Raw genomic sequence first — 25482 nt, 5'->3', positions numbered from 1 at the left:
ATTATTCACAGGGAAGGATCTGTGTTTGTACGGAGCTGAGCACCCTTTTATTATAAAATCCGAAGAGCAATTCTAAGTACAGGGTTGGTGGAAATGTAGTGCAGCCCTTCCCTCTCAGGCCATGTCTGCCGAATCCTGTCCCCCTATTGTTTGTGCTGTGGTTAGGTTTTCCACCATGTCGGGACAGCCCTGTGGAATATGTCTTGATCTGGCTTGACCTGAGATCCTCACCAGTTCAGGTCTGGCCCCACTCCACTTGCCTGGAAGCCTCCGCATGGCACCTTCCTTCAAAACCCAGCCCTACAATGTCACACAAATGAAGTGGGATTTGCTCGGACAGTTCAACCCCTTCCTTTAGGGGAGAAATCATGCAGTCTAAAAAATTCAGCATGGAGGCCAATCACGATCTTTCTGCCACGTCAGTGCTAAGCGAAGCCTGACTGGGGCTTGAAGGAGAGGAAAGGAGCTTCCCACAATCCTGAATCTCCATGAAGACTTTATTATATGAAGTTGCATGCAGGCATAAGTGTCTAAAATGAGCCAAAGGAGAACTTCACTAAAACAAAATGGAATACAAAAAGAGACAACGAAGATTCTTTGATGGGAGGTCCTATACTCTCGAGCCGTACTCGTCTCTGTCCCCGATGTTGTACACAACACTCTTGCTTTTATTCTGGTCAGATCTATAAAATAAAATAAAAGAGAGATAAAAAGAAGACATGTTAATCTGCATAAATGCATTAAAATTTTAGTTTTCACTTGGACTGTCTTCCATAGACAGTTAGGGGTCCTTCTGGTTATTGCTTTCCCATCAAGATAATGTTTTATAGAATGCCTGTAACATTTACAAACCATTTTGTTGGTTTGTAAATTTTGATCAATGTTATTTGATTTTATTTTTGAAATAAAATATACAAAAATATCATTAAATATTTATGTTAGAATAAAATTATTTTTTAACACACTAATCTTAATTTGGTATGGCATATCTCTATAAATCTAACTCGCTGACTATCCTCAAACAGAGAGAATAGGAAAAAACAAGAGAGGTGAGAAAAGCCACCAAGAGACTTGCAACTTCGGATGAGTTAAGAGCTTTCATCACTCAGATTGACTGCATTTAGCAATAATTACCCAAAGGATTCATCAATTTAAATTGAATTTGAGAATGGCAAAGAGAAAGCAACTGGTAAAGAAAAGTTCATAATAGTAATTCAGTTGAATTCAAAAGACTGTTTGAGACTCCAAGGTCAAGGTTTTTTTTACCTGATGAGACAAAAATCTCTCAATGTAGAAATATTGGCCCAAATCCTAAAGGATTATCTGACTTACTCTGCAAGATAACTGCGTCTCAGGAGAAGATTTTATTTAAACCACTGACTAGGTTTAGCAAAGATCTGCTTTGATTTCAATATCATTTTTCTGTTTTGTTTTTGCTTGTGGAAAAACTTAAATTGCTTTAATAAAAAAAAAAAACAATGAGGGTTGACACCAAAGGGGGCTTATGCGTTTTATCAACATTATGCACGAGAGACTACTTTGACAATGTTTAATGAAAGAAGCATCCAATCAATTTCAGTGTGTCTCACTTCAAGCCAGAACAAATCAGTGGACTTCAACCAAAGTTAGTTCGTTTAGTAGGTGACGCTTGAAAGTAGAACAAAACTGAGAATGAGTCATATGCCAGTGATGTATTGAAACCTTGAGAAGGGAAATGCATGATGTTGTACTCTGCGGGTACTGATCATGAAGGGTCGTATAATTTAGCATACCAACTGAAACTGGTATTTTTCAAATATTTTGAAGGATCTCAAGAAACTTTTGCAGGTTCTTGTGAAAGTAAGTCAGAATCTCTTTTTTTTTTCTCCATGTCCCCTTACAGACTCAGCGAGAAACAGTTGTCATTTAAAAACTTTTAAACTTCTCTATAACATAGAAATGACCACTGGATGATTGTTTTTGTGTGTGTGGGGGTGTGTGTGCGTGTGTGTGTGTGTGTGTGTGTGTGTGTGTGTGCGTGTGTGTGTGTGTGTGTGTGTGTGTGTGTGTGTGTGTGTGTGTGGGTGTGTGTGTGTGTGCGCGTGTGTGTGGGGGTGTGTGTGTGTGTGTGTGTGTGCGTGCGTGTGTGTGTTTGGTCTGTATTCTCAAATGCTCCGTGGGTCATGACAGATGGCTGTTCACAACAAGCCAGCAGATTCTGTTAAAGCCTACTTCCTGTTAAAGGGTAGAATTTATTTCCACTGTAGATATGTTTATGACATATGTTGATGTAGGATGCAGAATTGCTGCAAAGTCAACAAAACATTGCAAGCAATTGTTTAATAACTATGATCAAATTGGAATGTGCGTACTTGACTTGGAATTTGTCTTTATGATTGGATTAAAGTTTCTTTCTGTTCAAAGTGCCTTGAGATGAGGCGCTGTGAATTTGTGCTGCACAAACTGAATTGATTTGAATCAAAAAGAAATTCTACTCAAACCGTTTCACTAAATGTTTCTGCATTGAAAGGAAATGAAAGTTAAGTTTAGTTGAAGTGACAGTTTCCTGCGGCTGTGTACAGTATTTCTGGTTTTTCAACTTCTGAGAGCAGCTGAACGTGACATTCTGCATAAATCTCAGCAGCTGATCCTAACTCAGCAACAATCCCAACATCACACTGACTCTGTATTCCTGGCAAATTCTGAAAAGTTTCTCTGACCTCTGACTGGTATATAAAATCAAGTTTCTTTGTTATAAATAACATTTTCATAACAACTAAATATAACGTAACTACTCGTCCATTGTTTCCTCAGAAAACCTGCTAAGCCCAGTGGTAGGGGCACTAGGGCGCTCCACAATTGGCCCACCGTGTTTTTGTGTTAAAAAAATGTCAGAAGTTACAAAAGTTTGGCGGTGAATTAGCAAGCACCATAATTTGGAAATAAAAGCGTGTGAGGTCAACGGCCAGATGCAGGGATGCCATAATTGATGCGCACCCATTTGAGGCCCAGTTCAATGCATCGACTATAAACCTAGTTTAATCTGTCTTTATTGTCACTGTTACTGGTGTATAAAAAACCCTTTACTTAAAATAAACCAACGACACTGAGCATGGGGGTGGGGGGGGATAAAGCCTGATGCCTCACCAGGCTTATAATACACTGGGAAACTGGAAACTGGAAAACCTGTTGACTCTGCTATAAAAAGCCAGTATGTGCCTGGGAAATACATTATTCCTCCTCGCCCCTTTAAATCTTAGCTTCTGCTGCCTCAAACCTAGTCAAAGTTTCTACAATGTGCGTTTTCTTCAGTTATACTAGAAAGATATAGCATCTTGGCTTTTGATCTTTGAAAAACAACAACAACAAAATAAACTAATTTCATGCACTCTTAATATCCACTGCAAGCAATCTTCAGACAAAAAAATTATGTATTCTGGTCACATTTGTGTTGTTTGGAAACTTTTGTTGTTGTTGTTATAAACAACAACAATAATTAAAGAAATACATTTTATACAGGGTGGGTTTCTAAAATCTAAGGTGACTTTAGAGAAGAAAAAAAAAGATAAACAGTTAAAAATAGCCAGGTTGAACGGATGTGTTTTGAGCAGTGGTGGAGAAAGTACTCAAAAAATGTACTTAAGTAAAAGTACAAATACACAGACAAAAATGTACTCAAGTAAAAGTAAAACTACCACATTAGCATTTGTACTTAAGTAAAAGTAAAAAAGTACTGGCTTTTAAAAATACTTAAGTATTAAAAGTAAAAGTGCTTGCTGAATGGATTACCTAATTGCTAATATCATTAAGTGTACCGATCGTATTTAATTTTAATACATTGGAAAACAACCTGCTGAATACTATTAATCAATCATTAATCATTTTGTCTAGATTAATGTCAAGTTGTCAAAACAAAGACATTTTCAATAATGTCAACTTTGTATTAAAAGTGTCATGATTTACTGAATGACGCTTTATGACAACAGTCATAAATATTTATGAAGACTTATTCATGTCCATGACAGATGTTTATGACGGTGTCATGTCAGTCTTATTCACCCGCCTTCAGTAAAGTGTTACCGGTAAAGTGTTATGTAGCATTTGATTTTTAACAAAATATTTATACCTGTATTTCATAAAAATAATGGTTGACTTTCGGCATTTATTTTGAAGTATGTTGATCCTGTTTACAACTATGATTTTCATGTTCAAAAGCAATTTTTTTATGTTCCATCTTATAGTAATAACTTAACAAAACTGTTTATTTGACTTCAAAGACTAGAGTCGAGATTGCTTTACATTTAATTTATACATTGAAAATTTGTATAGTAAAATGCAATAAATTAGTTGTGATGTACAGAAGATAAACATTAGCAAGCTCAAGAATATGTTTAGCTCTTAATATATAATAGTAAATGTTAGTTATAAAGACTAGATGACATGTCAATTTATGGTCTTAAATTACAAAATAAAGTCTGCAAATTGATTGTAGAATGGTTTCATTTTTACATCACTTTGCATGAGATACTTTCAAACTAAGTGTTTTGTGTTCTACAACTACATTTCCTGTGGACTTAGAATTTAATTTTGTTTCAAAATTATGTTAATAATATATTAAATACATTAACTGTAATATATTTTACTCTATAATTAACATATGGTATAGAATACAGACTTCAATGGTATTTGGAAATGTCCAAGGTTTTTTAAAAAGTTTGTGAATGCATCACAAAAAACAGAGTAAAAAGAGAGAATTTCAGTTTTGGGTTAACAAAATATTGGTAAATTTGACATAAAAAAACTGTTAAAATAAGGAAAATATTTTGATGGAAATTCTGAAAAAAAAAAAAAAAAATACAGAAAATGTCCTGTTAATTCTCTGCCATGATATTTTCAGTGTTTTTTACAGAATTTCCATCAGAAGTTTCCCGTAATTTAACAGTATTTTATTTCAAAGTTTTCCATGAAAAAATAGGGAAATATCCTGGTAATTTCTGCCAGTACACTTTCTTGTTTTTTATGGAATTTCAGCAGAATTTTTCCATAATTTAACAGTTTTTTCCCCAATAATTTAACATGAACAAACTGTTAAATTATGGCCCACCACCACTTCAGGTGACATTTCCCATATTCTCAAACTCAGAGCTTGACATGTATGGGGCAACGTGATAGTTCATCTACTGACTGACTACATAAACTAAAAGCTGAATCATAGATATTTTTAATAAGCGTATTTGTGAGCCTGCCTCTTTTTATTAAATTGAAATTAATTTTTGATTTTTGTATGACTTTTTCTCATATTAACTTAGAAAACGAGTTGTTATTATTACAGGTTAGTTTTCTAAACAACAAAAAAGTAACTGCTAGGGAAGCTCAAAAATGAAAAATTGGACTGATATTGATATCCGATAGTAACACTGCTGTTATGCCAGATTAACCAAAACTTTATTTTGTCAATTTTTTTTAATATGATTACTCGATTAATCGTAAGAATAATCGATAGATTACGCGATTACTAAAATATTTGTTTACAATAGCCCTAATTATATAAATAAAATAGGATTTATAGGTTGATCGGGGGGATTAATTCTCTCCTTCGCCCCCTCCTTCTACAGCCAGACCTCCTCCCCCTTCTTGCAATTTGCTGTCCGGCCGCCCCCCCACCCAGCACTCAACGGTACGCTTGACCGGCCCCACCCTCTTTGACCCCTCACATCTACCTCTACATTGAAGGGGGGCTAGTGCACCTCTCATGGTACACTAGCCCCCCCAATGTCTCTCCTTCACCCCCCCCTTCTACAGCCAGACCTCCTCCCCCTTCTTGCAATTCGCCATCCGGCCTCCCCCCCCAGCACTCAATGGTATGATAGACTGGCTCCACCCTCTACGACCCCTCACATCTACCTGTACATTGAAGGGGGGCTAGTGCACCTCTCATGGTACACTAGCCCCCCAATGTCTCTCTTTCGCCCCCTCCTTCTGCAGCCAAACCTCCTCCCCCTTCTTGCAATTCGCCGTCCATCCGCCCCCCCAGCACTCAACGGTACGCTAGACCGGCACCACTCTCTTTGACCACTCACATCTACCTCTACATTGAGGGGGGGCTAGTGTACCTCTCATCGTACACTAGCCCCCCCACAATGTCTCTCCTTCGTTCAATCCTTCGCTTCCCCCTCCTCTCTAACGATACGTCAGCCCCCCACCTTCTCTCCTTCTTCTTCGAACCCCTTCTAGCCTCCCAGTGGGCCATCGTTCCCTCGGCCTCCAATTCTGATTCTTCGGGTTAATCTACCCGTCTTTCTCTCACCGTAACAACAGATGACTAATGGTTTCTGGTATTCTCAGGTTGAAAACTTGTAAGCAATCTTTAAGGCCATAATCATCCGCTCTGGTAAGATGCAAAGTTCTTCTGAGGAACAGTTTTGATACTTCTGACAAGGTGTCACTAGGTTGGTGAGATTAGGCATGAGGACTCAGAGGTCTGTCGTGAGTCGGAGACAGGTCCTGACTCAGAGACAGGTCATAACTCTGTGGCAGGTCCCGACTCTGAGGCAGGTCCCGTCTCTGAGGTGGGTCCTGACTTGGGGACGGGTCCCGACTCTGAGGCAGGTCCCGTCTCAGAGGCAGGTCCCGTCTCAGAGGCAGGTCCCGTCTCAGAGGTAGGTCCCGTCTCAGAGGTCGGTCCCGTCTCAGAGGTCGGTCCCGTCTCAGAGGCAGGTCCCGTCTCAGAGGTCTGTCCCGTCTCAGAGGTCTGTCCTGACGCTGAGGCGGGTCCTGACTCTGACACGGATCCTGACTCGGAGACGGGTCCAGGGACGGGTCCTGACTCAGAGACGGGTCCCATCTCAGAGGCAGGTCCCATCTCAGAGGCAGGTCCTGTCTCAGAGGTCGGTCCCGTCTCAGAGGTCGGTCCTGTCTCAGAGGTCGGTCCCGTCTCAGAGTTCTGTCCTGACTCGGTGACAGGCCACGACTCTGAGGCGGGTCCAGACGCTGAGGCGGGTCCAGACTCTGAGGCGGGTCCAGACTCTGGGGCGGGTCCAGACTCTGGGGCGGGTCCTGACTCTGGGGCGGGTCCTGACTCTGAGGCAGGTCCTGACGCTGAGGCGGGTCCAGACGCTGAGGCGGGTCCAGACTCTGAGACAGATCGTAACTCGGAGATGGGGACGGGTCCTGACTCGGGGATGGGTCCTGACTCTGAGACGGGTCCCGTCTCAGACGTCTGTCCTGACTCGGTGACGGGATCTGACTCTGAGGCGGGCCCTGACTCTGAGTTCGGCCCTGACTCCTCCAAGTCAGTACCAACCTCTGAGTTGACCAAATTTAGAGGCCCAGCTAAGTGTGGACTAAACACAACATTTGATCCATTCTTGGTGGGCTCTTGCCTCTCTTCTTCATCTGGATTGTCTCCACAACCCGCAGCCATTTTGATGAGGTCCCATGCCTTTTGGAGAAAGGTGTCTTTGAGATTGATTTTTCTCGGTCGTGCAAGGGTTCTTTTAAAGCATTCCACAACCTTGTGAATCACTATTGGGTTGTTGCTTTTAATCATTTTGAAGAGCAGTTCTCTAACTGCGTCTTCATTGCCCCACAGAAGTTGCAGGATGTCTCGGCAGGCTTTTTTTTCCATTTTGTCATAAATGACAAAATCTATGTCCTTGACTTCTTTCCATATTTTGGAGCAAGCTTTCTCTGGACCGGTTCGGTGTGCTTCCTTTTGTAATGCCCATAGCTAGATCTGTAACTGGACTTATAAATCAATCTCCATAGAATATTTTGAACCATAATTCTCCTTTCATCTTCTGTTCCACGTCTGAATCCCATCCTGTTTGCGTCCCTCAAAAATTGTTCAGGGTCCATGGTTGCCTGAGTATAATCTTCACTCAGGCAGTTTTCATCTGCGTACAAGTCTTCAGTTGGAAAAAAAGTCTTTCGGATCTTTCTTTTGGTAGACGTGAACATTTTCTCTTTAGGAACAGGATTCTCCAGATGCTTTTTGAATTTTTCCACGATGACTTGGTGTCCTTCTGGGTAATCCAGTAGTGCGATTAAATGCAGTCCACTGGCAAAGTGGAATGCATCTCTCGCAAGACTCTGAAAAATCCTTTCACCAAGTTCTTCTGAAATCTCCGAGAGTACGTTCACATTTATATCTCCAGTTTTTCTCAAAAGCAATTTCAAAATTTTGCTATGTTGTTCCTCAAAGACTTGTCGGACAAGATGCAGAGTTGGTCCATCTGCAGCCTTTTCTATCACTTCCCACAGAAGTTCACTGAGAAAGTTTCTCTTTTTGTAATCTGGGCTTCTTTGACCAGGATGAACTTTGCTGGACAATGTCTTTTTCACTTTCGTCCAAAAAGAAACCTTAGGTTTCACATCCATTTCTCTCTCTGGGCTTTTGTCGTTCATCTTTATTGTGCTGAGCTAAAACGTCCAAATGAATCTCGAGTTGACTGACTTGTTAACCGATTTGTGGTAACTGATCAGAGAATTAACTGATCAGTTGGTGATGTCATGGACTCTATGACATCATAAAGTCATCCTCAGAAGGGCCTCATGACACAGACATCATTTGAAGTCATGCTGATGACGTCATTGTAAGCAGCATGGCAGGGGTTAAAGACGATGGGTGCAGTAACGGTGTTTCACCGGTATGTGGTGCATGGGAACTCTGAGCTGCCAGTTGCTCTTAATACATTAGAAATGTGCCATTTTAATGAACAATGCCACAGATAAAGCATATTTTTATTATGTTTACTCTCTGTAACATGGTTTAGACTTAGATATGTGATTCTATGCATCATAATTTCAGGGACGGAAACATCTTGTCTCCTGTCCTAATATAACATGAACTTCACTTTTTTTTTTGCTACCAGTAGCTTTTATTTTTTAAAGGAGTTGTAGTCAAGGTCACCAACCCAAGACCAAGTCAAGACCAGCACCCCGCGCTACGTGACACAAAAAAATTAACTTTTACTTATCAAAATTGCTTCTCAAATTGATCTGAAAGATCCACTTTCCCATAAAAAACTAGTTATTAAATACGTAGAGCTTAAATAAATGCAATCAGTAAAGATATGTCCAGAAGAATCGGATCGTTCCTGAATGTACCAGCGTTGTCCCATATGTGCGACACCTCAGTCAAAACCTCCACACAATAATTCAGAGCATGAGTGACAACTTTTTTTCATCGCAGATGCAACATGTGTGTCTACGTCAGTACAGCTAGCTTTGCTAGCATCACGTCCACAGATCTTACCTTTCTTTAAGCTTTCCTTCCAAATGACGCTAAAAGTTGGATGAAGTCCCCACCGTCTGTGAAAGCGAAGCGCTGCTGATTTTACATGTCGCCATATCTTATGATTTATGCAGCGCTATTATATTACTGATGATTAGACTCGCTCAGAGGAAACCACTGCGCATGTCTGGAGCTTCGCGTGCGAGTAAAGGTGGAGGCGATGGGTGACAACAGACACGTAAGTTACGATATTGCTCGGATTTTAAGGCGCCACCTTAAGTCCCTGAACTTCACATTTTAACAGAAAAAAAGAGCAACGCGACTTGGATGTAACGAGTAACGCGACAGTTTTGTAGAAATGTAGTGAAGTAGAAAGTACAGATACTTACTGTAAAATGTAGTGGAGTAAAAGTAGAAAGTCCCCATTATTAAATCTACTTAAGTAAAGTACAGATACACGAAAACTGTACTTAAGTACAGTAACAAAGTACTTGTACTTCGTTACTTCCCACCACTGGTTTTGAGCTGTTAGAAAGACAAAGATGTAATATCCTGAAACTTCACATTCTTACTAAATACAAATATTTTTCAATGACCATCCTCACAATTACAAATGTTGTCCCTCTTATTTATGTGGTGTCTCACAATAATTAATTTCACAAATTATTGTTAAAAAGTTCACTTTGTGAAAGCACAAACACTTTAAACTGCTTATGTGTTGATAGATTACCTATTTTATTGAAGTACTCGTCAGTCTTGTGTTTGATGGGCTGCTTTTATACGCGGTCCATGTGGCTCATCTCTAAAAGGGCTCTTTACTGTTAAATTTAGAACTGCAGATTTCTTCAGAGTTCAAGATACACCAGCTCTGAACTACTTTGCAAAGGCTTGTGTTCATAATTTTTTTTAAGTGAATATAAGAAATGTTACCTTGGGATAGTTTTTTTTCCCCTTGACTTACCGTTTTTGTCTTAACCGGCAGGATAGATATGCGACAATAAGAACAACTCCCAGTATGGAGCAGCTCAGCAATATGGGAACCAGTAAACCTGCAGAGTAGAGAGGAAGCAGAGTGGTTTGTGTAAAGATTATTCTTTGTGTGTTTACTTTCTGTGTTCATCTACAGGTAAACATGGACATTACTGCATTGATGAGGTCAGGGGTAAGTTCTGTCTTTCATAGTGTATTTACAATCTACACTAGAAGTAATGCGTTACAAGTATATGCTTTTCTGTTTGTTACAATAAATAGGATATTTCATTCAAAACATTATTTAAAAACCAAACATATAAAATCAACATACCAGTGTTTATCCAAAAAGAGTCATCTGAGTGCCAGGAAGAAAGAGAAAAGAAGCAATAGTAAAATACAAAAGAACAGACACATCAGTATCTCAGAAAAATTTAAAATAATATCATTTATAACCGTTAAGGTGTCATATTGATGTGTTTGTATAAGACAAATATTTTTTAAGGCACTGTATCTTGAGCAAGATATTTCACAACTATAAAAGTGATTTACTATGGAGTCTATATGTGGCAACATTTGTTTAATTATTTGTACACAAAATATCTCTTGCTTTTTAAACTCAGATTCTGTTCAATCTGCTTTTAAAATATAAATTCTTCTGATTTAGAGATAAAGTGTGAAATAAGGGAACAGATTTGTCATGTTTCATTCAAGTAAGGTGCTTTTATTGATAGTAGCATTTCACTCCATGCCCTTTTTACTTCTTCTTTTTACCTTACAAGTATCAAAAAATGTTAGAGAACACAAAGAAGACTATATCTCTACATACCGTCTTTACAAAGATAGCTGCAAAGTCATCAAACTAGAGAAACGTTTCAGCTCTACATATGTTCTCATCTACTTTGAGGAGCTATCGATGATCCAAAAGTCAGCCAGAAATATGCTGTAAACCACATCTAAAAACAACAAAATTACTTTATTTACAAATTGATTATAGTCCTGAGTTCATTTGTATATAACCATGTACATATCTGAGAGTGCATAATTAACAATTATTAAATACAACATGTTAAGGCAGGTTTGGAGGGAAAAAAGGATCAAAAATAGTCTTTCATTGTTGTCAGCTACAAAACTGACTTTGTGAGCTATGTCTGGAATCTCTCTAGTCTTCCCACTCCATTGGCAAAAGCCAAGGATGTGGATGGTGCTGCCTGAGAGGTTTCTGAGGAACAGCAGAGGAAAGGCCATCGTGCTTTGTCTGTGACCCTTCATGTTTAGTTGCCACTGAAGTCTTCTTATGATTCATCAAGGCTTTTGTCAGGGAGCGGTCCAATTCCAAAGCCTCATCCGTTGGACGTCTGCAGAGAATGCGTCTAATGGTAGAGAGGGCTAAATCTGACTTACAGTCTAGATAGCTCTTGAGGTTGAGCTCTGGGTAAATTGTGTCCTTGAGAGCTTCAACCAACTCATTCCCCACGTGGGTCTGTTTGAGCTGATGGGAAATTCTCTGCTCCAGTGAAGTGTAGCAAAGCGTGTTTTCAGCCATTCCCAGCTTTCCCACATAACAGTTGGTCTGACTCTTCTTCCAAAGAGATGGATTCTTAGTTTGCTGCTTTGGTTTGGCCAGCGTCACACTCTGCCGGCTCATGGGATCTTTTTTCTTGCCAGCTCGGAGTGTCTGTGAACCACTCGGTAGGAGCTGATACAGCCCTTCGTCTGCCAAGTCTGCAAGGTCGCCAGCCAGCAGCTGCTGAACAACTCGCTTCCTCGTGAATGGAGGTGAAACTGTAAGAATACCATGCAGTCCTCTGCCTGCATCAGACACAGAGCCAGCGTTATTAAAACATCCCAGAATATCGGGTATTTCTTCGCAATGATCTTGCCTTTTCAACTCTGCCATGCAACAGCTCAGAGAAGAGTGAGGGCAGTCAGTTCCTAAATTGCTTCTCAGGAATGTTGTTAGCAAAAGCTTTTAAAAAGTGCCAGCAAAACTGCCACAAAAAGTTTTGCTGAGAGAGAAACACCAAAAATGAGGAAAAACATGCACATACATGCCCCAAGATACGAAGCCAATTACCATAAAATGTGGTAAACCACACTGCAAATGCAAACATGGTATTCAATTGAAATTTGCTATCAACTGTCACTGTTAGTAAGTTACTAGGAATTTGTGGTGGAAAAGCCTCCAACTCATTCTACTTGACCTGGATTAATTTTGAAAAAGTATGTTTTTGATAACTGTGCTTTGACTCAATACTACATACATCCAAGTTGAGTTTTTTTTCCTGTTCTGGAGTCAGCAATGTATCTCATCTGACTCGTGAAGAGAGACTAAGCCTGGCGTTTCCATGAATAGGGTCGCATTCACAACATCATAACAAGTCTCAATGTATAGTTTTATCTTCAGATGGGTTGTTAGCACTATGCTAACTTTTGTTGCCAACACTAACAGTCTGTGCTTGTCAAATACAGGACTACTGTTGTGTGTCGACCTGTGTTCACCGCAGTCAACTAACTTAAAGTTTTTTGAGCGGGTTTGTGGGGGGCTTGAGATCGTCACATTGATCGCACACTGATGATTGAGAGTGAGATTGATCTTTATTTACTGCCTATTTTATCCGACAGAATATATTTTTGTATTATGTATTTCAAATATTTTACGTACGGTAATTAATAATTCTGTGAAGCGGGACAGCAGAGTGCTGCAGTGGTGCAGTCATAAAGCCCAACCCGTGCATGGAGGCCTTTAGACCCCGACGCAGCTCTTATAGGCTCGAGTCCCGACCTGATGACCTTTTCCATGTGATTTCCCCTTCTCTCATTATCCACTTTCCTGTCTGATTGCTCTCAAATAAAGGCCACTAGAGACAATAAAATCTTAGTTAAATGAAATGGGAGAGAGGAAGGTCAAGGATTCATTCAAGAAATGTGGTTTATTTAAGTGAACTTGAATAAACCAAGTAGTAGTTGTAGTTGTAACAACTACAACTACTACTTGTAGTAGTTGTAGTTTAGTCATTAACAACTTGTTAATGACTAAACAAGTTGTAGGTGTTTAGTCATTATAATGGAGACTAAATTTATATCAAGCAATCCACACAAATTAAAAAAATTAAGTTAACAACGCATGACAAATTACTTATTTGTTTTTTGTTAGTTGTACTACTTGAGTTAGTGCTGCTTACTTAAAATAAATGAAGTTTTCTTACTAATTTTAAGCTTACTTTGCTTACATTTTTTTGAAGCATTGAGTTTGAATAAATCTTTTTTAAGTAATGTGAACTAATTTGATTTTACAGTGCAGGCAACCACATGAATGTTTCACAGAGTGCCAGTGATGGCTTTTGCAAATGTCAATAACAAGACATAGGCTGCCTTCATTAAAAAGCATAAATAATAGGTAATATTGCTAGCACAAAACACAGCCACAAGCAAGTAATGCCGTACAACCCAAAGTCAGAGCCAAAAACACATTCAAAAGCAGTTTTTAAGCCATTCTAAAAGCAGCACAAGGTGTTTTTTTCCTTTCTTCTTTGAAGCAAAACATATAAAAACTCATATTAACCTTCCTTGAAAGAGACCAGGACAACACGGCTGTCGATGGGCTGTGGCTTCCTGAAATTGTTATTTAGTGGGGTAACCTCTGCGTTCTGGACACTGGAGGCGTGTAGGGATGTTACTAGAGCCAGATACTTGGGAAAAAAGAAGAAATGGGTCAAACATAAAAGTTATGAACATGCAGCATTAACACTTCTAAAAGATATGGTAAAAAATGCATTTAATGTGAAAGTACCTGTTGGTGAGAAATGGTGACATGATTTCGAAAAACTGTCCAAAGCACGCTTGGAAAACACGGAGGAGTCGTCAGTGACCCATCGTATCGGTAATATTCATCCAAACGAGCAGGGAGCAGTCCTCTAACATTAAAGCCAGGTACCCGCACTTCAAAATCTGAGAACACAAAATAACAGATATTAAGTAAAATCTGGTTTACTTTGCTTGACAATCTCTCATGGTCTAACATGTTTTGAAGACAATATGCTTGGGCTGAAATTTGGGGAGAAAAAATATCTATTTTTGTCTTCATATTTATGTGACTGTTCTTTTTGCAAAGAAAGTTGGCATTGGGAATCACCTCCATTCATCCGATCCCTTTGTCTAGCAAGATGAGTCCAATGTCACAAATCTTAAACTGTTTGCTTGAACATGACAATGAGGCAATGACAATGAATTCACTGTACTCCACAGCCACCAAATATTAATCAGAGCATTTTTGCATGTGCTGTAGCGAGAGTTGCGAATCATAGATATGATGCCAACAAATCTGCTGAAACTGCATTTTCTACTACAGTATATTAGCATTTTCAGAAATCTGTGAGGAATGTTTTTGACAGTTGCATTAGCTCAATGCAGAACTAATACAATTCTTAAGAAAAAGGATAAAGCATCAAACGTACAGCTAGATGTACCTTACAATGTGAAATATTTGGTACCAGCAGCTGTGTTTATTCACAGGATCCATTAACATAAAGAGCCACAAACAGTATTTTACTGAATATATAAGTCAAATGAGCTCTTTATTATCATGTACAAAGATGCCCAATAGATTAAGGATCATTGAGTACAGAACAGTTTACTATTCATAAAAGCTTAAGAGACTCCAGATGTCAATGTACACTTCACCTGTTGATTTCTCATGTTGTTAGAATAACAGAAAAATACTGACCCACCCAAATGCACTGCACCAATAAACTAAGGGTGGGCATCAATATAGGATTCTGATATGGTCAAATTAGTTAATGTGCAATATTTATATTAAACAATATTAAGGGCTAGAAAAATCATTAATCTTGTTTCTTTTTAAAAAAAAATCAAATCTATTACTCACTTTTGTATTTGGCACCATTGATAAACCTCAGAATCTGTTCATAGGCAGGATTGAAATCTCCAATCTATGGAGAAAGAGTCATTATATGATTAAACTTTACAAACAAAATGCACAAATAAAGTGCACTTTATAAAGTGCATTTTCACTTTATAAAGATCCACAAAGTCTCACCTTAATGAGGACACCCAGCACCGCCAAACCATCAGATTTGTCTATAGCAGTGTTAATGTCGGGGTACTTGTCTGAATTGTAATGTACTATATGCAGCTGTGGGAAAAAAAAAGAAAAGAAAAGAAAATGTCAACATTTTCAAAAGAAGCAACAAAACAAGACAAAGAAAGAGAAGTATGTGTTGTCACTTTTCACTATCTAGAGGAACTTCATGCTTAAACTACGTAAAGTGCAATTAAAAAAATGCCTTTTCGTTGTAAATGTATGCTTTAAGGTGAACTAAATATAAGAATTTGAATATGGGCCCCTTTTCCTGTTAAAAACATCACCGCCACCAATTGCCTTTCATGTCATTACAGATTTGGTTGAATCTGCAAGAGGAGGCCAAGTTTAATTGGCCGTACTTAAAAGAAGTCACTGGTTATGTGCTGATGTGTATTTGTGAACAAATCAAGCTCAAATACAAAGACTAAACTCATAGCATCAGACTGTATCTATTATAACACAACAATCAAACTATGAGGATTATTATTCACACTTTTACAAAATCTCAATTTTAAATGTTCAGCAATTTAAAATATTTGAATATATCTATTTTGAAACCGTTAAATGTTTATTAGTGTGCTAATTTTATTAAGCAAATGTTATAATTATAGTTTTGAAGGTCTGAAGGCCCTAAGCAGGTGCTTCATTTGTTTATGCTCTGAGCCGGTTCTGCTTAAGACTCACAAAAGAGAATAGATTTAACACTTGACACTAGTGTTCAGTCCACCAAATCAACCGGGAATGCAACAAGAAAATATGTTTTCCTTTACCAAAATTTTGTCATGTTTGTGAAAACGTATATTCCATTCTAATATAGAGCATAAGCAAATGCCAGTCAGAAAGAAGTAACGGTCGTAATGACTTCCCGTCAGTTTGAGCACAAAGTCAAGCTTGTCATTGAGGGCAAATTTAATGATAATGTGTATGCAGACTAACGTATGCATTTTCACTGTTTCTGGGAAATGATTCATTCCTCCTCATTTCACCCCATAAAAAGGACCTCTCATCATGGAATTGTGGTCCTGAAGCTTGGAGAGTCTTCAAGGAGATATATGACATTAAGCTAAAGTCAAACCTCACCACCTTGGATGTGGTTGCTGTAAGGGAGGCACAGTAAAATAAAATTCACCCAGGTGTGATAGCATCTAGCCACTCTGAATCAAATGAAGAAACAGGTCTGTTTTCCATTATTTAAACTGCACTACCAGATCATCTCATTTCCAGATGTAAACTACAACATATAATTGTCTTCTGTGTTAAGCCCTTAAAATCCTGCTGGGGTGAAACACAACAGGGCAGCATAAGTGGGCCGTGAGTGGACTTCTATCCTGTTTTAGAGCGAAAGACACGATGGACCACAATATGTGAATCTTGCTGTTAAAAGACGCTTTTGAAGCCATCTTCGAGACTGGTTAAAATTTGAATACAGTGTCAGGAAACTGCAACAGATGCAAAACAGAGTTTCTTCAGAATGAGCTGCATCAACAGTATATTGTGTCATCATCTCTGATGTCTGTGCCAATCAAAAGGACCTCATTTTTGTCATGAAGCATCAAATCAGGAGAGAGATGTTGTCATCTCAAGTAGCAGATAAAATAAGGGTCATTCATATGAACATTATGCATGGTTTTATTACACTGACATGTTATCACTGTTCTGTTTGAGATCTTTTTATAACTGTAGTTAATATTTACATTTTGTTACAAATGTATAAACTGCTTTGCTGTTTGAAATGTAAACTCTACAAATGAAAGTCATACATGTTCTAATATTTTTTTTTAAGTTGAAGGGCCTCTAGTCAGCAAAGAAAAAGTCTGTAAAAGATTGTACACCCCTTTCAGTGGTTGATGCCATAATCAAAAAATGTAATGGCCTTGTTGGTTTACGCAGTCTTTTTTTCCCTTATTGAATAAAATCATTTGAAAACTGCTTTATGTATCTACTCAGATTGTCTTTATACAGTAGCAAAGTTTGTTTGATTATCCTAAGCATTCAAAGCAAAAACAAGAATAAAACTATAAGAAGGAAAACACTTTCTCTCTACCACTTCTTCTAAGAGGAGATGTCAAATATCCTCCCTGAATTATACCTGAAACTTGTTGGCTTCAAAAATATTTAAAAAAAAAAGAAAAAAGCGTATTCAAGGCACAACCAACTGCAAGACACTGAAGTAAATAATTGTAGGAGTTTGTGTGTGTGTGTGTGCGTGTGTGCGTGGGTGTGTGTGTGTGTGTGTGTGTGTGTGCGTGTGTGTGTGTGTGTGTGTGTGTATGTAGCTTGTGTGAGGAATTGTTACCTTGTGTGAATTAGAGAAAATTCACACTAAATTCAAGCTTGTACACCCGTTTTTTGTTATTAAAATTCCATCAACTTGATTTGATTAAAAGAATGACATTAATAGGACATTTAAATGAACCATCCTGGAAATGTAAGTAAGTTAGCAGAATTGAGATTCTTTTGTATGCCATCTTGTAAATAAACACAGAGAAAGAAGTATTGTGGTCAGTTTACCTCTGCTGCAAACTGCTTGCTGTCCACCAAGTGTTCAGATCCTGTAGGCCAATTGGAGGAGCCCCAGTGGAAATGGAGCTGGGCTGCAGTGAACTGATTTGGCAAGCCGGCAACGTACATCGTCGGGGGCAAAGATAGTTTCACTGCGAATCAATTGAAATCAACAACAGAGATTCACTTTTGATATACAACAATCAGAAAGCATTAATTTTAACCTCATCTGAAGTGAGGAGGTCAGGACGGCCCTGCTCTGAGACCTCAAGGTCAAGAGGCTGCATCGAACACAGCTAGTGTTGGAGTGATTCAACATGTTCACGCGTGTGTCATGACTGCTTACGCATGAAAAACCCTTGTCAGCTCTTTTCAAACACACGTCACACCAGCATGCCACTCAGCTTGTGGTGTGAAGGTCCATCACATATGCAAACATAAGCATTTGTCTGCTCTTTGCATTCTGTCACCTGTTTAAAAAAAAGTACACTTAAAGAGATTTCTCATGTTGAATCATCACTGTGACCCAGGAGATGTCGCATGCATGTTAAGCACAACTGTCACTGAAATTTATGATGAAATTCCTGATGGAATTTTGTCAGACATCCATTGAACCAGACTTCCAAAAACCTGCCTAATGCACCACACAAGAATGGTTGTCTGCAGTGTGTCCTAATTGTAAGCTGTTAAAAGATAGCTTACTGTTTGAGATACTGTTAAAAATAGAGACCGCACATAAAACTGATGCAATTTCTGTGGTCTAAAATAAAAGTCATAGCTGAGGAACACCCTTGGCATGAATTTTCTTGGCGTGTGGAGCTCTTTCTGTGGACAAAATGACAGCTAAGATAATAAGACAGTGAGTACAGAAAATTGCCGTGGCAGATTTGGAAGGGCGATCCTCCCTTCGTTTTCTTTGTGTTGACCCAGAAATTAGCTCTCCACATTTATATGTGGCCACGTCTAATGAATACCTTGTTTACTTAATCTAATTTGATTTAAAGAGATTCTGCATCTCAAACCAAACAAAGATATTTGTCTTGATTCAAAGTTGTCCCTGTCAGCTACTTTCTGGTGTTTTCTGCACATTTATACTTACAAGAGTGTCCGTCGTTTCTAAGAGTGAGTTGTTCCGTCGATGACAGTTTGTAGTTTCGCACCTCAATCGGACGTAGAGTGGGACTGAACCTCAGTAGGTCTGACGTGATGTGTATTGGAGACTGGAAAGAACCGGCACAGTAAGGGTATTTGTTGCTCCAGTAATCCTGTCCTGTAGGTCCTGTAACAACAGCAGTAAAACACGGTGAAGGTATTCATCTGCAGCTGGCAAATCACACATGACAAAAAAATCACATATCTCCTTAGATTTAAAGGACCAGTAGCAAGCTTTATTTTGCAACTAACATTTTCACTGTGATTTTAAATCCTCTTTTTCAGTTTAAAGATGTCAATTGTGTGTGTGGGGAAAAAAGTCTTTGTGTAAATCAAAATAAGTACATTATGTTTAATGCACAAAATTTTATAAACCATTGAGTGACTTGTCATAGATGTTACAGGTGTTCTTCTAGAAAAACTGTGCTGGTGTGTGCAGGATTTACAAGCGTATATTGAACTTTTTTCATATTTTGCCACGTTACATAACCTTCATTGTACTTTATTGGGATTTTATCTGACAGACCAAAACAAAGTAATGCATGGGTCTAAGTCCTAGAACCCTAACTGGGGACTGGACCTGCAAATTAGGCTTTGGCTGGAGAGCCTGCAGACAGGAAGATGGTTTCTGTTAATTATAACATTGTTTTATCTCTTGTCCCTGCTCAAATGAATGTGAAGTAAAAACATAGTTGTAATGTGGGGAAAAAAATTATTCACAGTTTGCTTTTATTTCTATAAAAATCTGAAAAGTGTACCATGCATTTGTACTCAAGTCCCCTTTACTCTGATCCCCTAAAAAATACAAATAAAAAATGATTGTGTAAATTACCAACAGAAACCATGTTGTTTGTAAATTCAGCCAACATTGTGTGTTTTTAAGAAGAAATCACACAGGAATGAATCGTGCAGCTTTATGCAGACCTCAGACATTTGGAGGAGAACATGAGTAAACAAACATCACTATGAAGAGAAATCAAGGTGGGGCAGAGATAAAGATGTGGAGAACTTTAAAACAGGTTATAGGTTAAAAGAAATGTTGAGCTCCAAAAAAATCCTCTTAAACTGACTGAGCAGGTGAGGAGCACATTAATCACTGATGCATCAAAGAGCCCCATGGTTTCTCTGGAAGATCTGCAGAGATCTACAGCTTAGGTGCAAGACTATCCAGAGGATAACTATTTGTGTTCCCATGCCACAAAACTGGAATTTATAGAATGAAGGCAAAAAGAGCTAATGATGGATGAAAGCCTAAATCAGTTCTGTTTGCAGTTTGCTGCAAGCTGTGTAGAGAGCATTGGGTGGAAATTTTAGGGCTGTATGATAAATAAATGATAAATAGGCTGTACTTGTATAGTGCTTTATCTAGTCCAGAGGACTCCAAAGCGCCTTATTCAGTCATATACACACATTCACATAGTGTGGTGGTGTATAGCCAGGGCTGCCATGCATCACCAGCAGGCGAGGTGGGTGAAGTGTGCTGCTCAAGAAGACAACTACTAAGACAGACAGAGCAGGGGTTTGAACTGGCAACCCACCAGTTACTAAACACATTCCCACCACAGCTGCTTCTATTGAGTGGTAAAAGAAATAAAATTAAAAAAATCATCGTCTCCCTCAATACCATTCCCATCGTGACACAGAGTTGTGTTGCACAGTTCTTCTGCACAAGCAGTAAAAGTGGTCAAAGTTGATGGGAATCCTGATGCAGCCAAATACAAAGCAATCCTGGAAGAAAACCTTTAATTGACTGCAAAAAGGTTAAGGCAGAGGCAGAGGCTCACCTTCAAGCAGGAAACATGCAGCCAGAGCTTCACTGGAATGATTTAAATCAACACGTATTCTTAAGGTAATGGTTCTCAGACAGCTGCTGCTGGTCAGATGCTTTCCATTCATGCCGATGAAGTTTGAGCTCTTTGGGAGCAAAAAAGACTCACACAAAAGTCTGTAGCTGTACAAAGCTGGTAGACATATCCCAACAAACCTGAAGCTGTAATTGCAGTAAATGGTGGTTCTATTAAGTACTGAAACACAGGGGACAACTCTGTCTTCATCTAATAAGTGGTTTCCATTTACCACAAGATGGCAAACATAACCACATTTTTCTAGTCTTGCACTTTTACAAAGTTACCTCAACTGCATGGTCATGTCTCTTTGTGATGTGTCTGCAAAATAAATTAGTCACAGTAACAATGACCTTCAAAATAAAGCTTAAGTTTAAGAATAAAAGCTATAGCTATTGAAGTTAGAGCACCAATCATGATAAAAGACGATGAATTTGATCAGTGATGTGAAAAGCACTGAAAACATACACCCCCACTGAGTGTTTGGCACTAAATCACTGCCCATCAGGAATTAATTTGATATTTCACCATTGAGCAGATGCCAGCCAGCCATGGTTAATAATGAATGATGCAGCACGAAGCTGTTGCCTAAGAGACATTCAGATAAATGTGCATCAATTGCATCATGAATGCCAAAGAGTTTCGTGCAATGCCCAAAGTTCAACTGAGGAAAATCCACCAACACTGAGTGAAAAAAAAATGCAGACTTGTATCTATAATTATTCACTCTTCACCTCATTTGTGCTCTAATTTGAGACAGACTGTCCTTCAGCTCAATCTGATGGTCCTTTGGCAGTGCCTGCTTGATCATATGTGCTGGTGGGTACTTTCCTAAATACAGTCTTTTCTGTGCAGAAGGAACCATACATTAAAAGGGTTAGAACATTTTTTAGAGTACTCTGTTCAGAGCCGCCACGATTAACGTCACAAATTTAAATTTACTGTTTGTCCTCTGCTAGAGGGTGACGTGTTGAAGTTGGGATAAATTGCATGACTCAGCAGGGGACTTGTCAACAGAAAGTGCTACCAGCCTTAGAAATGACTCGACTACCATGACACAAAGCCTCTGAGGGCTCTGGATGTGAAGTGCAGATGAAATGTAGTAGCAGCAGTCTGGAAATGTGGGATTTTCTTTTTAAACTTCTTAATGTGATTTAATGAACCAGTTCCATAAGATATTACTAGACATTTTTAAAACTTTATTTGAATTTATTTTAATTGGGTGTTTTAAATTCTAGATGGAGATATTAGCACAAGATCACAAAATTGTATTTTTTATTTTAATAAACACCAGACAAAATAGAAAATAAAGCATTTGCTAATGATGGCTTTTGTAATGTTTTGTAATTTTGCCTCACTGAGCAAAACTGTGCTCGTTGACGGATTTGGATGCTTATAATTTGGTTTTCTGTAAAATCCACTCCCTGATTGCAAAAGACTGTTTATATGCAGCGATACGGAGACAAGGTCATGTCGTGACCACAGTTTATGTAACAGAGCGTCATGGGTCAAGAAGTTCTCAGACCTAAAGGCATGACACAAAGGCAAGTCAACCACTAATGCAATGTTGTGAATGCAGAGTTTGTAAAAGAACCCTACAATAACACGAGGTGACGACGGTGAGGTAGTGCCGGAGGAAAACAGAAGGTTTTATTTTCCTTACCATACGACACTTCATTTAACACTTCCAGCTTTGTCTTGTCATTTAACCAAAACAGAAACACCCTTTTTCAAATAATATGTCACATGAAACCAAATTCTGATAGTCAATTCAATCGTCTTCATGCCTAAAACAAAAACGTTGCAAAAGTTAAAGATATTTTATCTACGTTTTAATTCTAATTTGCTTTGTGCCTTCAATCCACAAAAATAAAAATAATATATTTTTAATATTATTCCTTTGCTCACAGTGTTATAGTCTTCTGATAATCTTATTTATCTTATGTTGAAATTCACTTCCAAAAATAATATGAATAAGAAAATATTTTGGACAAATTTATTTAAAAAATGTAGAACTAAGTAGAAAGGGAATGAATAACAGTCAGGTATTTCTCCAGAAGAAAGGGAATGGTCTACATATTTATGCCTATCTTTATTCCATTTTTGAGAAATTAGGGACTCATTGTGCCACTATATTGCTACATGTTTAGAATAAAGCAGTGCATAATTCATTTTGGATGTAGAATAAAAATAAATAGTTACAAAAAACGTCTCATTTTATATACACTGCTCAAAAAAATAAAGGGAACACTTAAACAATACAGTATAACTCCAAGTAAATCAAACTTCTGTGAAATCAAACTGTCCACTTAGGAAGCAACACTGATTGACAACGGGGACCCTCGTCGGGTCAATCAGTGTTGCTTCCTAAGTGGACAGTTTGATTTCACAGAAGTTTGATTTACACTCTAAAAAGTGTATTTGGGCTGTAGTTAATGTTATGGTCTTGGAGTTATATTGTATTGTTTAAGTGTTCCCTTTATTTTTTTTAGCAGTATATATAAAAACACTACATACAGTATGTGTGGTGTTCATGCAATTTATTGTAAAAAAAAAAAAAAGTAATAAAATACAGACTTACCACTATATGTCCATTCAGCACCTGGAATGGACAGAAAATAAATGAATAAAATTGTGATTAAAAATTCTTAGGAGCGGTAACTTTTAACACTGACAAATGCAACCATATGTCATCTCATTCGTGAAGCAGATGTGTCGATGTGTACAAAGTACACTGGAAATGCTCCGTTTTTGTAGCCTAGACCTTACCGTGAAGGAAGCTGAGGGAAGTCAGCAGCAGTAGCGCGCTGGCGATGAAACCCAAAACGCGCATCTTGACCTCCTCTCAACACACAGCTGCGGGATCTTGGAGCACTCGTCTCCAAAAAGCTCTTTTATACCCATGCTGTTGACCCAAACTGACGTCAGAGCATCAACAATCTCGGTGGTAAGAGTCATCTGGGGCACCGGAGGGTGACAGCCATGCAGCGGCTCCTTCAGGTCTCCACCTCATGCTGAATCTGAAGTAGCGCAGCAGTAACGCTGAGCGCGGCGCTTTGTCAGGTGAAGTGTGAGCGCTACACACTGCAGCAACCTGTTGGCGTTCTTACGTCCAAGCCGCATGTTTACACTCAGAGTATTAAAGTTTTTTTTTATTATTCCAGCTTTATTACATATTTTAAACAGTGTGCCGAAATGCTGATCCTTTCCACTGCAACGTTTTCTTGCAGATGATTAATTTTCGTTCTCTGTGCAGAGAATGAATTTATGTGATTCTATGTCGTACATGATGATGCATTCTGTGGCCAGCACTTTTCATTTTATGATTAAAAAAGAAATATGTCTAGACTTGTGGTTGTCTAGACATTTGGACAAAATTTATTAACAGTAAATGTTGGATTATTGGGACTTTTATGATGTTGGTTTTGATACATTAAGTCATTCAAGTGTAAAGTGACATTCAGCAATAACCCAGCTTATATCCTGTTGCAAGGAAGATCATGAAGTGTAGCTTGTAATTATATTTTTTGAACTTTTTCACGTTTTTTGTCTTGTTAACATGTTTTAGATTGATTTTATGTCATAAATTAACATCAAAGAAGACCATAATTGTTATGTAGAGCTGAATTAGGGTAAAAAGAAAAATAGGGACGAATGTGGTGCAAACCTGTTACAGAATCAACATTTTGGCACCTGGTGCATGGCTACGAGGTCATTCACATTGGTCTGAGAAGAAGTTGAGACAACTTATCAGGCATTGGAAGAGAGATCAGTTCTGCTGTTTATTCAACTGTTAATTCAAAAATAGTTTTGAATTTATTATCAAAAGAGAGAAATAGTTTTGTAGTCTTTAATCCTTATATTAAACAAACACGCTAAGTTTTTGTTTTTTTTAACTCAACAGCTGCATAATAGTTGGAACATTATTGTTGTATATTGCAATGATTATGTCATTTTCCTCTGTTCTTTCTTTTCTATAATCTCATGAGATCTAAACCTCCCCTTGAGATTGTTTGCATCTCGATCATTATTATCTTGGACCAATATTAGGATAAAAGTCTATAAAAGTCCATCTTGGCAGCCAATTAGCAAAGATTAAAGGAGTAGCACCCGGAATAGCAGTTGGACAACCACATACAACTGGAGCTAGTGTAAAGTGTTTAGAGTAAAGTAGATTCAGGTGTTGGAATGGCCGATATTCTACACCTTAATTCAAGGGAGGATCAAAGCAAGACTTGGAAAGCGATGGTCGCATAAGCTTGCCAACCTGACTAAGCTGCAGCTGTTATTGGATAAATGAACAAAGACTTCAGTCTTCAGATGCGCAAAGTTTAATTCAAAAATACTTTATTGATCTCAAAGGGAAATTAAATAAGTTGGTCTAGAAGTATACGCCAAAGGATCTTAACTACAGCAAAAACATAGTTATACAAAGTATTGAATCAGGAGGGTTTGTACAAATGCTAGCCTCTCTTTCCAAATTGTTATTTATAAGACCATTTTAAAAACCACAAATCACTTTACACCAACTTTATAGCTATGCACTACTTTTGCATTAGTCACATGGAATATAAATAAAACACCTTGCACTTTGAGGTGTTAATGCAACAAAAGTGGAAAAAATGAAAGGACAGTAATACTTATTAAAAGAATCAGATGTATGGACATCTGAAAAAATTTTTTATTTATCTTTATTT

The 25482-nt window shown here is 38.3% G+C and overlaps 1 protein-coding gene across 3 annotated transcripts; it reads right to left on the bottom strand.

Moving 5' to 3' along the window:
• Window positions 1-483: 483 nt before the first annotated feature.
• Window positions 484-23910, bottom strand: ca12 (carbonic anhydrase XII). 3 transcript variants are annotated; one of them, XM_008412245.3, is made up of 11 exons: window positions 23555-23909; window positions 23367-23387; window positions 18889-19068; window positions 17799-17941; window positions 15243-15338; window positions 15072-15135; window positions 13977-14134; window positions 13749-13875; window positions 10518-10541; window positions 10176-10263; window positions 484-683 (listed from the first exon to the last, which is right to left on the bottom strand). In XM_008412245.3, exons 1-11 carry the CDS (start codon window positions 23616-23618, stop codon window positions 611-613), a joined length of 1038 nt encoding a protein of 345 aa, XP_008410467.2. In that variant the 5' UTR covers window positions 23619-23909; the 3' UTR covers window positions 484-610. The 3 variants fall into 3 exon arrangements, with proteins under 3 accessions (XP_008410467.2, XP_008410466.1, XP_081464343.1); XM_008412244.3 differs by lacking the exons at window positions 484-683; window positions 10176-10263; window positions 10518-10541 and adding an exon at window positions 10548-11995 and having other exon boundaries at window positions 23555-23910; XM_081608217.1 differs by lacking the exons at window positions 484-683; window positions 10176-10263; window positions 10518-10541; window positions 23367-23387; window positions 23555-23909 and adding exons at window positions 10548-11995; window positions 21520-22983.
• Between the last annotated feature and the right edge of the window lie 1572 nt (window positions 23911-25482).

This window comes from Poecilia reticulata, chromosome 6 (assembly GCF_904066995.2).
Source record: "Poecilia reticulata chromosome 6, P_reticulata-male-v2, whole genome shotgun sequence".
Lineage (NCBI taxonomy): Eukaryota > Metazoa > Chordata > Actinopteri > Cyprinodontiformes > Poeciliidae > Poecilia > Poecilia reticulata.
Note: the sequence above shows the minus strand (reverse complement) of the source record. Positions and strands in the feature narration are given on the sequence as shown.